The sequence below is a fragment of the Glossina fuscipes genome, unplaced genomic scaffold (assembly GCF_014805625.2).
Source record: "Glossina fuscipes isolate IAEA_lab_2018 unplaced genomic scaffold, Yale_Gfus_2 224, whole genome shotgun sequence".
Taxonomy (NCBI): Eukaryota; Metazoa; Arthropoda; class Insecta; order Diptera; family Glossinidae; genus Glossina; species Glossina fuscipes.
The window spans coordinates 287,695-305,817 of NW_023998567.1; the positions used below are offsets into that span (position 1 = coordinate 287,695).

The window sequence follows — 18,123 nt, forward strand, 5'->3', positions numbered from 1 at the left end:
ACAATTTCATCTTCCGGCACATGCTTTAAGCAAGGGGCATAAATTACGCCTCGAACCGAGTTAAGTTTCTCATGTAGTTTAGCTGAAATAGCACATAGATTAGCTAAAGATTTGGCCTTTATGAGTTTTTCGGTTGCGCGTGGGTTCCCAGCGAGGACCAGTAAATTCCCATCGCGTAGAATCGAGATGGAGCCGATGTATGTTGTAATGCTATCTAGAGCTTTTTTATAGCAAAAGGGCTAATTTGGGAAATTGTTATTCGAGCATCGGTTGAAGAAATAACAATATATTTTTTATCAATAGGGATTATATCGCTGATCGGCAACACCGGAAAATCTGATTTTTTACTTTTTTTTCTTTGGGGGGATATATCACTTAATAGATAAAATCCATTCGGGTTTTTGTCTGGCGGCCCCGGGGCCATTATGCCTTATTGTTGTCTGTTTATTATTATTTTTGAAATAACCACTCACTTGAAAAGGTTTGGGAACTGTGCAAGAAGGTTGGGAACTACTAAAGAAAAGTGTCAAATGTTTTCAATTTTTTTTATTTTTTTTTTTTTGTTTTCTATTTTTTATTATATATAGACGAAACAAAAGCACATACGCGATATCCGCGTTAACCAGTTTTAGCAATAACACTGAAAAGACAGAAGTTAAATACACAAAAACACCGAAAACACCGAAACAATTGAAAAAACGCAGACGAAAAGAAAACACGCACTACACTGAACACAAGTCGACTCGTCTATGAATTTAATGTATTAAACGAATGTCTTTCAAAAATAGAAGGAAGAGATATATGATTTTTCTTACAAATAAAACATTTCTCTAGTTCTTCACGAAAAAAATTCAGCAAGTACTAAAAATCAAAATTTCGTTCCCATTTGCATATAACATAGTTTTTAGAGCAAATCATTTTTCGACTTTATATGCGTTTTAACAGAAAACTATGAATAGGAGAAAATCTTAAAGCTCAGCGTATTCACAATCATTATTTGGCAAGTGGTCCAAAAAATTGGCCTGATCGGAACTATTCTTAATAGCGTTTGCCCTTGGGCCACCTCCCGCCAGTCTACCAAATTTCAAGAAAAGATCTTAATTTCAAGAAATTACGGGCTATGGGGTGAAAAGTAGGAAACAAGACGGACAGTCAGAAAATGATCGTTATACCAAAAGGTTGGTCTGTCTCTGGTCCTTCTGTGTTTTATGCCCTTGCACGGCACGTGGTGTGGGGTATAAAGGTTATGATAATCATAATAATATCTTACTGGTCGGGGTCAGCACTTAATATATTTTCGTGAACAAGTTTGAATAGCTTCAATTCGATATTTCGTGCTGTTATTAAATGCCTTACGGCATTCCAATTGTAGAATCGCTGAACTGGGATAGCTAAGCTAAGTTTGCACGTATCAATGCTATCTGCGTTTAATATTTTGGAAGAAATCTCTGCCAGAGTAGCGAAATGAAAAATTAATAAACAAATCTTATCAAACTATTATTTGCATAATTATTATAAATATCCGAGCTATTTTCCGCTTGAAGAGAATACAAATAATAAAGTGAATATAAAATTACGGTACAATGTACTTTCGGCTTCAAAAAAGTACATACTTAAAGTTTACAGAGTATAAAATAATAATCTCGTTTTACATATATATCTCTGTTAACCAACAAAATAATTTTAAGTGAAACCAGAAGCCCTTTAAATACTAATTCCTGTAATATTACGTAAATATGATGAGACCTCGTAAGAATTGTAAATAGAATCTACGTAAACCTATTAATCATGATTCAACGGTACGAACTTGACCCTTAAATGCATGAATTTTCATTAAAAAAAAACTTGGAGTCAACTGGAAAATGTTAACGGAAAAAATAATAGAAAAACCCATGTAAGAATATTCCTTTAATTAAAAAAAAAAATACATATTCATGTATTTCTATATCAATAAAACTCGTTTATAAACACAACCATTTCGTTGCGTTTCGGTTTATTTTGAATTTATAAACAACCATTCGGTTGCGTTTCGGTTTATTTGCAATTTATTTTTGCTACTCATCTGCCGCAATTATTCAAGTAGACGCCCTTTTCATGCCACAAACCCCTTATGGCCAGGAACTGGTAGTTGGAAAAAAAAAGTTAAATTAATTTAACTTAAATTACTTTCACAAGAGGACAAGAATTTTCTGTGGTGCTCTTTTTTATAACGCGGCGAATTGTCTGCTGCTGATCTCGCGGAATATTCAAGAAGAAGAAGGGAGATAAGCATAATGACCACAAATGTAGATGACAGTTTTAAAAATCCACATGTGAGTTTCGTATCTCCTACTTTTTTTTTATATTATAAAATTTATTTGTTTAGCTCGACGAAGATGAAGGGGAAGAACAATTTATACCAACTTCAGCTGGTCGAAAACATTTATTTAGTAAAGAATAACGTTGCATGATGTACGGCGGTGACGACAAAAATTCTTACACGCAAAGCGTTAATCTGCTGGAAAATTTAGTTATCGAGTCTATAACAGAAATGAATGGCGGACGGGCAAAAACGAGATAAATTTTTCTTCTTCTATTTTTCTAATATTAATGAATGAATGAATGAAAAACATGGCCACTGTAATGTAGTAGGCGAGCCTCAAATAACAGTCGAGTTCAATTGACTCTTAATGCAAAACTTATATTAATTAATAATAAAATTTAGTATAAGTATAATAAAATAAATAAGAAGAAAAAAAAAAAAAAAGAATGTACACTATCAGCATAGGGACACACTTACAACCGGTACAGGACCAAATTGCAAATGAACCCCTAAACCATCGCAAACATGCATAAGCCTGGCAACCGATAATAAATTGTCAATAATTCACTTTCGAAACGTAACGATTTTTAGAATAAAAGCTAATTTAAATACGATATAGGTAAATTGCGCGCATTAAGCAATGTTGCTTTAAAGGACTTTAAAGAGTCCGATAACGAGAATAAGTGGTAGACGTCATTTAGGTTCTTGCAAACGACTCTGAGCGGATTGAACAGCTCATAATTAAACTTACACTGACTAAGCTTAACCAAGATAAAGTGCCTGGAGAAGCGGTTAGGGACATTAAAGCTTATTTCACCAAGTAATGAAGGCGAGTCAATGGCACCATTTATTACATTAATTAGAAAGGAAACGCCAAGAACAAATCTGCGTTTCGCAAGAGACGGTAGGGACAGCAGAAGCAACCTATTTTCATACGGAGGAAGAGAGGCAACCGGGTCCCAACCCAAATTTCTAAGGGCAAACAGCAAGAATTACTTTTGAACAGACTCGATTGAATCTACGTAGCACCTATATGAAGGAAACCACACAACTGAGGCATACTCGAGTATGGGTCTAACCAAACACATGTACAGCCTTTTCGTAATGTAGGGACCATCAAGCTCTTTGGACCACCTTTTTATAAAACCAAGCGCGGACGTAGCTTTGCTAATCGAGAGCTCAATATGCAAGTTAAAACGTAACCTATGGTCAAATAGAACGCCTAAATCTGTGATCGAATCGACATCCTCCAACTTATGCGAATCTATGAAATACTGAGTAATGAATGATTTTCTTCTTGAGAATGAAAGCTTCTTACATTTACTCAGATTTAGTTTCAGAAGATTCAAAGAGCACCATGCAACAAAATTATCCAAATCACCTTGAAGCTGATGTGATTGCGATTCAACAGAGAAGGAAGAAAACAGTTTCACATCATCAGCATACATTAAGATCTGGCTGGAATTAACCACCGATGGGAGATCGTTAATGTATTAACTAAATAAAATAGGACCTAAGTGACTTCCTTGAGGTACGGCAGACGTAACGGGGAATTCATCCGAGGTAATGGAGTTAAACAAAACCCTGAAGGATCTATTGTGCTGATAAGAGCTTAGCCATTTCACTAAGTAGGGTGGGAAACCAGAGGCTTGGAGTTTAAAGATAAGTAGTCTATGGTTAACCATATCAAATGCTTTGCTTAAATCAGTGTAAATAGCATCTGAGCGAGAGCCACTAGAAAAAGCCTTGAAAACATGACAGGTAAACTCTAACAAGTTGGTGACTGTAGATCCCCCTTTCCGAAAGCCGTGCTGGTGCGGAGAAATATACCAGTTAATGGCAAAGGCCAAATGCTGAGTCACAATACGCTCGAACAACTTGGGCAAGGCACTCAACTTGGCTATGCCTCTGTAGTTCTCAACAAATTGTCTACTTCCACTCTTGTGGATAGGAATACGGAAACTACTCTTCCAACATGAAGGGAAAACACCTGAATACAAGGACATGTTAAAAATCTTTGAGATCACACCACATAACTCGACAGCGCAAGATTTAAGTACACATGATGGAATTCCATCAGGTCCAGGCGAACAACTGTATTTTAGAGAACTCAACCCTTTAAAAACGTCATCTTCCGAAATAACCAAGTTAGGTATTGAAACCGAGTTAGTTATAGGATATGGGTAGTTTGCTGATAAATCGAAATTAGCAATCGAAAAGTTACTCAGCTTAAACTCAGCAAATAGATTTGAGATTTCAAAATCATCCGAGGAATGAGAGCCATTAAAAGAAACATGAGAGGGATATGTGGAAATTTTTCTTTTAGAGTTAACAAATTTAAAGAAGAATTTAGGATTAGCAAACAGAGAGGATTTAATGAACTGAAGGTATCTGCAGTAATAATGATGGTTGAGGGAGTTAAATCTATGCCTCGCCACCGAGTAAGCGACATAGTCGAGCGCAGAGCCGAATATTTTTTGAATAGCGAGTTTTTTCTATTCTTGTGATATTTAATTATCTTATTAAACCACGGAGGACACCTGCTTCGAGGTCGACAATGCTTGATCGGAACAGATGCAGCAATAGCTAGATTTAATGTATTGTAGAACGATGACAATAAGCTTTCAATACTACCGGTTGAGAAATCAAGGGTCAAATGTGAAAGACGATGTTTTAGTAATACAATATTGATTTTATGAAAATCATAATAATTATTTAAAAAAGTTTGACTTGGCACATTAAGGCAATTCAACAAACCATCATTCATATGATGAAAGGAAATGCATATTGATGGATGATAAGGATCCTCAGGTAAACTAAAAGGTGGACAACGATTTACGTAAATCTCGGGAAAATTGGCAAAGCAGAGATCAAGCAGTCTACCATTACAATTAGGGGTACGATTATGTTGACCCAAATTATGATCAAACAATTCACTAAAGAACACAACAGCCCTATCAGACGTTGAAGTAGGAACCAAACAGCCAGAATTATCAGTGTTACACCAAGTGACTTGAGGCAAATATGATGTTATTTACTGTCGAAACCATACAAAAAGTTGACATCAAAAAACTACAATAGTTTCAGCTATTTGGGAAGAGAACTCGTTAAATGAAACGTAGAAAGGAAAAAAAGCTTCAAAAATAACAAATATGAAATATTGGTATTTCAATATGGTAGGTAGGCAAGGACGATTTTCTGATGAGTAGTAAGCGGTTCAAAAAAAGATTTAATTTTATGATGAAAAATAAGTGTAAACAAAAATGTAAAAAATAAAAAATGTAATAATATATATTATATATAAACAATAAAAAAACTATAACTATAAAGTATTTGAATAGCAAAAAGATACAAGAAACCAAGGATAAGAAAAATACATCCAAATGTCATTAATTAAATAAAATGCGAAAAATTAGCAAAACTAATTTAAAGTTGCATGGAGTTAAAGAGCCTTGAAGCATGTGTGTACATAGGTATCTTTATATGTTATGGAAATATAATAAAATAATCGCTTCTTTAGTGTATATCATCCAGCCAATTAGTATTTATAGCGATAGATGGCGACACCAGCAATGCCAATGAGTGTCGAATCCATTAAATAGCAACTTCAGCTGAAAGATAGGTAATCAATTTATAAAAAATCTAATTTTCTTACTTTACAAACATTTGCTTTATTTCGCTATACCTTAGAGTTTTCCACCATTTGCTGCGTTTGGGCTTGTTCGCATTTTAGTTCCAAATTTCTAGGAAATTTCAAATTTTTGGGTACAACGAGCGTCTTCTGAAACATTTGTTTGTCATTGCGGTATTCACCACGTCGAGCTTTAATAATAGGGAAATCCTAAAAACATTTTAGATGATTTCAAAAAGAGTTTGGATTTTTATATTAAAGCGTCAAACCTGCACATTGAAGTAGGCATCATTATCGACGCAGTACTTTATAATCATGCGCTAATGAGGATCCAAAAGGAGTAGTTAGGAGTTGCCGTATATTATAAGAAGGCAGCGTGGTCGAGTTATTGTGACGTTAATCCGTTTCTCGTTTTGGATGGAACCTACTCCAAGGCGCAAATCGCTAGGTATATGGTCCTAATTTGATTTCACTGTTAAGATCAATATTATGTCGCATTCCTAAAAAAAACCAAGCGAAAGCAACATTAGTATTAATTCAAACATTAATGAAGTTTTACGAAAGTTATACCTCTCCTTGGAATTCCCCCATGGTACCTATTTTAGGCGATGCTACGTCGGCGTCATCAAAAAGTTTGTGTAAATGTTCAACTTGTTTTACGTACGGACTTATGATGCCAATGAATTCTGGCTTAATATCCTTACGACACAAGTTGACTGTCAGAATGAAAACCTTCAAAAATGAAATAAATGTTATGAAATACTAAATAGAAGGGATAGTGCTTTTAAACTAAATACAACTTACTATCTTCGCTTCGTACATATTTAAGCACTGCGTATCTTTACCACGCGTTACGCAGAAGATTACACCATGTGTTTTGGATCGAGTTGATGACTGCGGCAGCAAATTCTCGATTTGCTTCAGCTTTTCGGCTTCACTTACCATTGGTACGTTTAGAACCTTACGTTGCGATTGATAAAAAAAATGAGTCAAAAATATCATTCTTTGAATGTTGTTCGGATGTATTACATAAAATAAATGTATCTCTGATTTGCTTTGTAAATATAAAATTAAATGATGGCAGCATTTCAGAAAATAGTTATGTTTACCTTAGGTCCACGCCATTGCCATAAGTTCAATTTTGAAAGACAGCCAATGAAAACAATGAAAGAAAATTCGAAGCAATCGTTGAGTGACTCAACCGATTTATTAGGAAAAATAAAATTCAATGTTCCTACTCGTTCAGATATATAGTCTGCGTATAAAATTTTATATCCGCCTGAGTGGCCGAGTAAGCAAGAGTCTCGACTAGCAACTCAATAGTCGTGGGTTCAAGCCTCAAGTGCGGTAGAGTTTTTTAATAACAGCCGATAGCCCTAGATGCTAGTGCTTTAAGACTTTAGTCTTAGAATTTATTCTCTGGCTAAATTTATAATAATAATAATAATAATAATAAAATTTTATGTTTATATATAGCTTGGACAGATAAACGAATTTTTAAACTTGTTAAGAAACTGTCTTGGCGAACCGGTTTTTTTTGATTCGTATAATCGGTTTTTGAGCCGGTCATCCGAATTTGAGAAGCCATTTTTTTCATTGGATTACTTTTAAGTAGTAAAGGAAATAGCATTTAACTCGTTTAACAATTTCTGCAAGTTTCATTAGGTAAACCGATCTTTTGAAAGAATACAACAAATAAATTAATCTCGTATTTTTTCTTCACCAAAATACGAAATCTTTCTCTTGTAAAAATACTTTTGTACGTTTTGTAGTTTTTTTTTCGTAAAGGTTGTAGTACTTTTAAAATACACAGACGCTGTCAAGAATATATATAGGTATTCCCGATTAGCCTAAGAGGGATTGTTATGTTTCCATAGTGTGACGCTATGCTGTAAACATAGAGTTAAAAGACAATAGGAAAAATGGATGTGCGCTATCCGTTTACAAAGAGACAAAAATAACATAGAAAGTAAACGTTGACGCGAAATTCTCCAATTAACGACGACCACTTTAATCCATAGTAAAGAAAATGTTTGGAATGCGCTTGCAACTAGGGCTTCGACATGGGTTGAGCATAGAACTCAACTTGAATCAACTCAAAGGCGTAAAGTAATTAAGGAATTGAAGGGAGATAACTAACAAAAAGAAGCCCTGAGCGTGAAAATTTTTGTTTTCGCGTTTCTGAGTATTTGTCAAGCAATTAAATGAAAATTTCTTTAATTTTCGTTAATTTTTAGACCAAAGGAACCGAGAATTGCTGGAGAACACTTTTCTCTAAAATTCCATTTGAAGGATATTCTAAAAGATTCGAGGGAGAAAAATTCGTTGAACAGTAGATTGTCGGAGCGAGTTGTCAATCTTACTCATTGCTATGTATTTTGGAAAAACTAAAATAATTTTTTCTTTAAAAACATATTTCTTCTAAAAATTACAAAACTTACTTGCATCTTTTCGCACCGTCATTTTTGTTTAAAATGACATTTTGATTGTCTTGTTACACCATTACGGGCACCTGTTTCAAAGGCAAGGTTGCTTGATTGGAACGGATGCACAAATAGCTAGGTGTAATAAATTATAGAAAGAACACAGCAAGGTTTTAGCATTATTCTAGCAGAGAAGTCAAGCATAATGTGTGAAAGATGAGATTTAAACAGTAAAATATTAGTTTTGTTAAAATGACAATATTTTTTGGAGGAAGTTGGATTTGGGACTTTAAAGTAGTTCAAGGAACCATCATGCGGAAATCGGTTTACATGAATCTGCGGAAAGTTGCAAAGCAAAGATCTAGCAGTTTGCCATTACTATTAGGAGTACGGCTGTATTGAAGTAAATCACTATCAAATAATTCAGAACACTATCAATATATCAGATGTTGAAGTAGGGACCGTACAGCCAAAATTATCACTATACCGCCAAATGGCTCGTGGCAAATTGAAGTCCTGCAACGCTATGACTATATCAGCGGGTTTAAAATTTTCGGTCATGTCACAAATGGGGGCAGCATGTTTCTTATAAACAGATATATCCTCATTTGGGGGAATCTAGGCGCAAGTTACAGATAGCCGTTTACCTCCAATTTTCGCCCAAATGACAATAAATTCTACATAAGAAAGAGCAGGGAATGCATCAGAATAGGGCGGGACTGGCAGCAGATATGGCAATTAAACCATCACGACCAGTGCGATCGCATCGAACCTTTCTGAAAACCTGGGAAAAATTGTGAAAAAGTTGCGACGAATATTAGTCAGTTTTTAACCAAGTTTCAGTGAAAGTCAAAGAGGAAACCTTCGCGCTCACTGAATTTTTGATTTTAGGTTCCTAACATTCTGTTAAATGAAAGTTGCTGGGCCTGAAGAAACATTTAATTTTTTAGGGTGGAAGAACTGTCGAAATAGTATTATGGGGACAGTTCACTGGAATGAATTCCCTTGTTAAGCATTCAACTGGCCACAATAAGTTATTTAACAAAATTTTCATGTTGTCTATCGGAACTAACACCTTAAAAGACGAGATAGCTCTCTGTTGAGATGGAGCTTATAACCTTCAAATTGACGGATAGGACTTTTGTAGCAAGATAACAATTTATGTTGTCCTCAGAATTGTCAAGCGGCAGTTTTGGCACGAGTGTTTCCTTTCTGGGGGTACTGCCCTCACCGCCAAGTAGACGTCATCTGCATTAGGAGCGATAGGTTTCATAGGTAGAGAATTTTCAGTTGGAAAGAAAATAGAGGGATACTTGTCTGCGCAGCTTGTATGATTTGTCCAGCATGTTGAGCAGCGGATACACTCGAACTACTATGGGTAGAAGCGCCATTGTTATTTTTATTAATATTCTTTCGGAGGAGATATCCGTGTACATATACCAATGATATACATATACATATATATATATATATATATATATATATATATACAAAAAAAACACCGAAAATTCCTGCAGAAGCTTTTTCATTGAGAAAATTCCTTAAGAAAGCCATTAAAAGAAAAATTACACAAACTAGGCTAATTATCCTTTAAAAGTTAAGAGAATAAATTGCTTTTTTCTTAACTTAAAATGGAATCGTTGTAAGCATAGATTTTAACCCATAAATTCCGTTTTAACGTTGGCGATAATTATTTTAGTTATTACAAAGTACATGAATTGCTAGTCGTACTTTTAATTCTCATTTTTAATAATCGAATCGATTAAAGCGCCATAGAGTTCTGGACGCATAGATATTGTTTGAAATTTCGCCGACTTGTACAACATTCAATTTAACAGTCCGCGCATTACGTTTCAATCATTTTCAACTCCATCTTTCGTATCTGAGAGTCAGTGTAAGACTCATGGGTAATGTAAACGAAATTTGCTATTGGGGGAGGAAATAATTCTTCATATTTAACCGCTACAAACAAGCCAGTTACACCAACTAATTGCAATTGTGAACGTTTCGTACCTGTAACCGCTTGTAAGCAGCGTTCTATTATTGCGACAACCATTTGGAAAGTTTCAGGAATTAAACGGAACTGTAAATGGACCTCATTGATCTCATCTATTAATACGGGACGCATATTGACATTAACCCCCACATGCCCTTCCAAATGATTTTTAACAATTGGTTGTTCGAATTCCAATTGGAACAGATAATCGTAAATATCATTGACGTATTCAGACGCTAAGAGCAAATTTTCACTGTCATCCTCATCAATATCGTTTACGCCGTCTAATAATTCAGACGAATAAGATTTTGAGTCTTTAATGTTTTCCTTGTCCACTGTTTCTAAGCACTTCTGCTTTACCAAAATAGGATGTATACTATTTCAATCAGTTTGTATTGCAACTGACCCCACTTTGGGCAAAAATTTGCTTTATGTTCAAATGGACTTTACCTTTTGTTTTCTGGGCAATTTGGGTTTTATTCATGACGACTTTATTGGTCAAACTCTTTGCTTTCTCGGCTCCCGTAGAAGCATCAGCCGATTGATGACGCTGCAAACCGACAACTTTAATTCCGTTCCGCTAATTACGTTAGTACTTGCTAAGCGCAATGAATTGGAGCGTGTTATCATTTTACGCTGAGCAACTGCAGCGGATGTATTTCACATCTGACGGTGTTATACATGCGTTATTTATTTGGCAGATTCGTGTGGCCCCATTTCTTCGCAATAAAAAGACGGACATGTCTGCTCGCAATTTAAGAATTATATCCGTGTTCGATGCAACATCAAGCTCAAGTCAAACACACATTTTAGAAACCTTGAATCCTAAAGGCCTCTACAATTTGTAAATAAAGTCTTGAAATACCAACAAAGTTTTTAGCGGAGCAAGAAAAAATATTGAAAATCATTTGTCAACTAAGTAAGAAAAAAAATTAGAATATTATGTTTTTTTAAATAAAATAAATAATAAAATTAAATGATTTAAGGTGGCGTAGAAACTTGCCGTTTTGGAGATGTAAGGGCGATCGAACTATTTGCGTTTATCTTAAATTTCTGTGAATCGCTGACCAGCTACTTTTATATAATTCTTAACAAATAAATACAATTTCAAGCGTTCTTTTACTTCTAACTGTATTATATAAGTCGAAATGAAAAAGTAACATATATTTATACATGTCGCTTTTAACTTTTGCCTACGTTTTTTCTGACGCAGTCTCTGCTTTTAACATAGTTGTGGATGATTTGTTTTTAACATAATTGTGGAGGTGTTTTTATTGGTCTGCGCATAGTTAGCATCTACGCAACCCTGTTACCAAAACATGGTATTTTTGACATTAGATGTCATTTGCAAATAACAAACAAATAGCTAATGGATTTTTCGTGACAACTGATACAAATTTCTGTTCCTTTAACTCTTCCGACTGTAAGTTACCCTCCAAATGTATTATAACATAATCCAAATTTTCAACCTCCTCACTGCCGTCTTGTATGTGTTGTAGAAAAAAATCGGAAAAATCTCCCCGTTTATTCAGTAATTCTTGATAGGTATCATTTTCACTAATTTCACCCAATTTCATGACATAAATATTATCGGTTTGGGGCAAAAACGTTACGCCAATATACAATCGGGTTATGTAAACATATTACTTACCTTATCTTATCTGATCGATTTTTTGTATTTCCCGTTTACGTTCTTTGATATCATTTTCCAGGCGTTTAATTTCACTTAACTCTTGCAATATATTACCTCCTTTAAGTTTTGAAATGCCTGATAAACCTCCTTCAGCATCAACTACATCGCCATCTAAATTTACAGAACGGCAATGAATGTATCCTTTTTAATGGTAACACGATTTTGTAATTGGCCTTTTGTCAAATTTTCTTGCTCGTTACATCATGTCAAACAGCTTGTGAATTTGCAAAGTGTGTTCGCGTAGTTGTAAAAATGGCGACAACCACGAATCGTTTAGGCGGCATATATTTGTAAAATTTTAGCTATAACATGCGCTGATATATCGTTGATGTTCATTAATAAATTTTTGTAATGGGCATTGCATTAAATTATACAATTACATCAGAAGTTTAGTGCGTTAAACGGCCCAATCGCTACAGTGGTCTTGTGGTGAAACATCTTGTATCTTAATCTAAAATTGAGAGAATAAGTTAAGAGAAAGCATTGAATATTGAGCTGACGCGCGGAGAAGTTAGAACCACGTGATGTTGGTGTTCTTTTCCTCTCTGAAATTTATTCCGGACAGCAGCATAACCAACACGAATCCGAGCAAATTTGTCGGGTGCAGCTCACTTCTGCTGCACGACCCTGCTGTCCCGAAAAAGGCAAGCCGTGCTACTATTGTCGCCTGCACGCGCTTGCCTATATTCCTCTCAACCATGTGTTGCCTCATGGACACGTAGAAGACCTCGTCTGTTTCCTTAAATGCTGCATGGATATCTTCTGTTGGAAAGGCCATTTTGAGATATTTCGAGATCCAGGTGAAGCTATTCCGTCCATCGCTGGCAACCTTGCGACCTCACTTCTCACGGCAGAAGGCATCCTCCTCTAGCGTGAGTTTCTGTAAACCTTCCTCGCATTCCAGCTGCTCACGGATGTAGCGGGCTATTGCGCATCCTGTGAGCAGCGTCAGGAACTCTTCCAGCGTGCATGTTAACGGCGGGAGGTGGTAGTCGTCCTGAGCTGTGACTCCTTCTGCCCAACATTCCTCCTCTACGGCCCTCAGACTTTTGACCGGCGCCGTTATTTCTTCGGGCAATCGGGTCCTCATGTTGAGTGCCATACCCTGTAGGCCGCGATAGTGCTGCCAGGATAAGCCTCTAGCAGCTCGTCCATGAGTGCTTCGAAGTTCTTGACTGTTAGGCGGACGCGCTTAAATTTTTAAGCAAATAATCGTGAACGTCTTCTAGTTCATTTTTGAGCTCCATCCATGTATCGCTGTTGATGGAGCTTCAGTGGAAGACAATCATGAACTTCGCCAGCATTGCGGTCAAGTCGCACGTCCGTTGCGCCTTACCGTCATGGTCTTCGATCTCTTCGTTGTCGATCGCTGCATGTAATGTCGCGCCCTGCACATCGTTCGTGGTCTGCAGTGAAATGGCCATCCCCCACAGCGTGCTGTATGCCGGTATTCAGCCTCTCTGTTGCCAGTAAGAAGAAGTGGGCTCTCTCATTTGCGTCACCATTGTTAACAAATTAATGGCAAAATCGGTATTGGCCTCCCTATACGTGTTTAGTAATGCGTCTACTAAGTGGAGATAGTCATATAAAAGCGGTGTGTGCTACCGTCTGCTTGCTTTCTGTCGTAGACTTCAGTTTTGCAGTTACGAGTATATCGTTTGTTTGCTGGATTTCGGTCGCAGATGACAGCCCTCACGTCCAGTCCCATATCTTCCGCCGCTTTGAAATTTTCTTCCAACAGCGGCCCCATTTTTTGTTTACTCGTTGTGCACGGGTAGCTGTTGAGAAATACGTTGAATGGGGTTCAGAGATTATCTGCTGCGAAGATCAGCACAGCGCGGTGCTCCATGGTGGTCGTTTCCACCTTGTTGCTATAATCGCAATCCCGCACCGCGTCTTCTGCGCGTGAGTACACCACCGTCTTATTGGTGTACACATCGTCGAAATCTATCTGCACAACTCCGTTTTGTGGGGTCAGTTAATCGAATTTCGAACGAGGATTTGACGGTTGTCGCCTTGGAGCCTGGGCTGACGTCGACGGTCCGTCGTAGTCATCATCAGCCATCCCCATGCAGCCCTCTAGAAAATTGTCTATACGGCTCCTCAGCATCAAGGCAAGTGTTACTTCAATTGATGAAGGCGTCATTTGCATCAAGGTAGGTGGTATTCCAATTGGTATAGATCTCCTCCGCATCGGTTCAGGCGTCCTCGGCGCATCAGTTTCGTCCGTTTCATCACATCCGTCAGGTTTAATATAACCTCATCTATGATGGGTACATTCCCATCCAACACGCCCTCCTCAAACCCCAAAAATCCTTCGTCAGACGGATACTTTCCTGAAATCTCTTTTCTCGTTTTATTATTTTTGTCATGGTCTTAGCTGCCCGCTTGTATCCCAGATCTTCCGCATACCATACGTATTTTGATAAGAACGACTCATTGGTAAGCGAAAGAAATAACTTCTGCTATTATGTTACATTGGCTGACGGCGTCATCATACCATTTAACCAACGCGCTGGGCATGTGCTTGACCAACCACCTTATGTTAACCCAACATTCTGTTCGCATATACGCAGACAAATTTATTTGCTTATGTTGCACTTTAAAGCTGCAAAATATGAGTCATCCAATAGTAAGTAATATCAAACTTAATTATAGAATTACTCCAAGACTTTATATATGCTCCCGCTTTCTGTATCAAAATCAAATTTTTAAAAAAGTTCAGTATGTATGGACAGTTGGAGCATGCATAAATCAGTTAAAATTCTTTTGCGAATTTATACTTACAGTAGACCTGGAAACGAAAACTCGTATAGCTTCAGAAACACTATCTTTGCGATTCTCAATTGTAAACAACTTCAGACGCTTACTCTCAGATGTGACCAAATTCAGACGCTTGGTCTCAGATGTGACCAAATTCGGAAGTTATTTGATAGTGGTTATTCGCAATGGTATAATTTTCACGACGGGCAATAACTCATACGTCCAGTGTTGTCGGACTGTTATTGGAGATGAGGTATACCGTGGAAGTGCTGCTATTCACCGAATATCGGAAAAAAACATTTGTGACCCAAAAGTCAATGGGGTTTAGATGGTCAAATCAAGGTCATTACAATACGACAGGTACTACAATCCAGGCGATGAGCGATATTAGCGGAGAAAAGATTGTTAAATTAGCTTGTGCTTGTGATTGCGTTTTAGCTTTAAGTAAGAACGGAGGTTTGTTCGGATAGGGCAATTCAGAATATGGTCAATTAAATGATTCGGACGTGGCTAAGGTTTAGGACATAAAGAGGACCAGTTTCTTCCCTTTAAAAACGGAATCAACGGTAAAGAAACTAAAATAGCGTACGGAGTGGATCGCACTCTGGCTCTTTCTAAATTCTTCATTTAATAAATGCATCAAATAATTTCCGAACGAAGCTTTTTAATATTATAATATTATACATTCATTGAATGTATAACGTACAATATAATGTACATAATACAAAATAATAATACAAAGTAATATACATTAAAATTCTAAGATACCGTTGAAGTGCTTCTTGGTCCAATTTTAATACAGCAACTATGCGACGAAGAGATAGTTGGGAAAAATGATATAATTTGAATTTATTAGGGAATTAACTAAAGGTCCATAATAAATAAATAAATAAATTCACATTTGTTCCTTTTGCAGATTTTAAAATTTGAAAGAACTCTCCTATTTTATAGATTGAATACATTATGCTGCAAATTAGGCTGCAAATATGTTTATACTTTCGAAACGTTTCCTTTTATTAACTTTACACGATGTATAGATATTACATCCCCCATTTAAAATTTCTAAATGTGGATTATTAGTAATGACTTTCTACTTAAATTTGGTACCCCATTAAGGCAATGTTTAATAGTGCTGCTGACACGGAAAACTCTACCGCATTCTAATTTTAAATTTTCAGCGAAAAGACCTTGCTTATATATTGTTCGTAGGGTATTGTTATTACCCCATCCATATCGGTTGATGAATCAAAGGAAGTCGGCAAAAAAAATTACTAACATTCAAGGCAAATCAGTGAGATCAACTAATACCATAGTGAATAAACAGTACTTTTACGAGGATGAAGTATTTTGAATCGATAAAAAAGGCCGCGTCAAATTTGTTCTAGTTGTTGGGACATCTGGGTTCTATTCGGATGAGGAAGATAAAGTATTCAAAGACTCACTTCTCAACGGTGATTTGCGTGTAATTTGGTATCCAGGCGGGTAAGACGTAACCGTCAAAGAAAACTCGGTTAGGAATTGGAAAAATCGAAAAGAAAAAAAATCAGTTTTGTTTTTTGCTAATGATTACTCCTTAATTGCTAAATGAGTCCCGGAAACAGCTGATATCAATTTTAATGAGCTTTCATTCCGTTAATTGATTTCTTTTTTTTGCTTGTCAGATTGGCTTAGCGGATCGGACTTTAATGCCAGGAGATATTGTGCGGCGTATGGTGCCTGGAAAATTTACACAACGTGGTTATTGCAGCAATATTCGCATGTTGGCTGACGTGAAAGTGCTTGGTACAAAATGTGTGATAAAAAATCTCGAAGCTTTCTTTCGTCAGTTATAATTCCGTTTTATGTCCGGAGAGCCTTAAGTTTTAGAGATAAAAATTAAAAAGGACGCGCAATCGTCGCAATCGCCAATCTTCTAATTAACGTTGACGACGTTTGCAACATTGACGATCGTCTGCACTGAGCGGACTACCCAATTCTCGTCGGCCGCCTTCCAATTTCAGTGCCAAATTTTTTCTTCCTTAAACCGCCACACTTTGCCAGTGGGTTTGCTACTTCGCACGGGACGACATTTGTTGTATTGAGTATGATTAGTTATATTGATAATCAAATTAATTAACGTACATTTTGTTTTCCAAATATGATATGTAAAATTTAGAGCAGCAATGAATTATGATGATGTGAGAGGTGTAAACAATACTTAAGCATATGTTTTCCACTTGCTGTAAATATCTGTATCACATAAAGTGTTATTTTCTGTTCCTGCTGTATCGTAAGGTTGGTTTGCTGTAAGCACGATAGAGCCAAAGAAATGTGTTAAATGTGTTAACGCTGATTGCGGTGAACTGAGAAAATAGTAATTCTCATAAAAACTAATGCAAAATAAATTAAACGACATTTGAGATAAATAAAATATACATTAATAAGTCACACTATAGCTGGAGATGGTAGAGAAAAGAAGGCTACGGGTTGAAAAAGAACGTATTCTCTGCGTTGCTCTTAGCATTGTCAACAGAAAGCTTTCGTAATTATATAATAAAGACTATTAAACGACAAGGAGCTTTGCAATAGCAGATGCCACATAAGGTACATAATTCTTGACCAAGAAAGGGACACCGTATATCCGTCCGCTCTTCCCTTGATATTATTTATACATCTTTATTCAACAGTGCAACTGCATATTGTTTAAGTAGCTACATAATCTCGGATCTCGACGTTGCACTGTTAAAATATTGTAATACTAAAATATGGGACGCATCGTAAGCATTTCACTTATGTAATGGAAAGTTAGAAAGAAGATATATGGTCCCAAATTTTTTAGCCTTAACTATCCTTCGACGTAGCCTCTACGTCCTATATGTACATATCATGTCTTTCGTATATATTGGCCAAATTTTCCGTTAAAAACTGCACTTATCTAGCCGTCCGTCCTAAAAGTAGCTGTGAAATTCAACCAAAAGTGGATCAAAGGAGTTACACTAACCAGGAAATTGTTTTCGCAAAACCCGACTGAACGACTTGAGTTTATTATTTTAATCGATTACATACAATTCACAACTTATTTATGCCTAGCTTATCGAACAATTTAATTAGTATGCCGCGGATCAATTTATTTGATTGTAGAGAAAAATGAAAAATAGTGTGCACCTAATAGATTCTCCGGTGCATATTCATCAGCTCTTAAGGAGATTTTAAGGCCTCAGTGATTAGAAAAAGCAGCAGGACCTCACCTCTTATATTTTTAATTAGGTTAGTTCAGTTTATTAATCAATTAATAATGTAATAATATTTCTTACTATAATTAATTAAGGTGCCAAT

General features: G+C 36.3%; 2 protein-coding genes and 1 pseudogene across 2 annotated transcripts; 1 reads left to right on the plus strand and 2 right to left on the minus strand.

The window, feature by feature from the left end:
* The first annotated feature begins 2,273 nt into the window (after positions 1-2,273).
* Positions 2,274-2,560, plus strand: LOC119642484 (annotated as a pseudogene).
* Positions 2,561-6,054: 3,494 nt separating this feature from the next.
* Positions 6,055-8,541, minus strand: LOC119642501 (probable RNA helicase armi). Its single transcript, XM_038041645.1, has 5 exons — positions 8,375-8,541; positions 6,738-6,893; positions 6,504-6,665; positions 6,203-6,433; positions 6,055-6,143 (listed from the first exon to the last, which is right to left on the minus strand). Exons 1-4 carry the CDS (start codon positions 8,378-8,380, stop codon positions 6,392-6,394), a joined length of 366 nt encoding a protein of 121 aa, XP_037897573.1. The 5' UTR covers positions 8,381-8,541; the 3' UTR covers positions 6,055-6,143; positions 6,203-6,391.
* A 1,661-nt stretch (positions 8,542-10,202) lies between these two features.
* On the minus strand, positions 10,203-11,929 carry LOC119642485 (G2/mitotic-specific cyclin-B-like). The gene is made up of 4 exons (XM_038041631.1): positions 11,713-11,929; positions 10,857-11,011; positions 10,781-10,812; positions 10,203-10,728 (listed from the first exon to the last, which is right to left on the minus strand). The coding sequence occupies exons 1-4, from the start codon at positions 11,927-11,929 to the stop codon at positions 10,203-10,205; spliced, it is 930 nt and encodes a 309-aa protein (XP_037897559.1).
* Between the last annotated feature and the right edge of the window lie 6,194 nt (positions 11,930-18,123).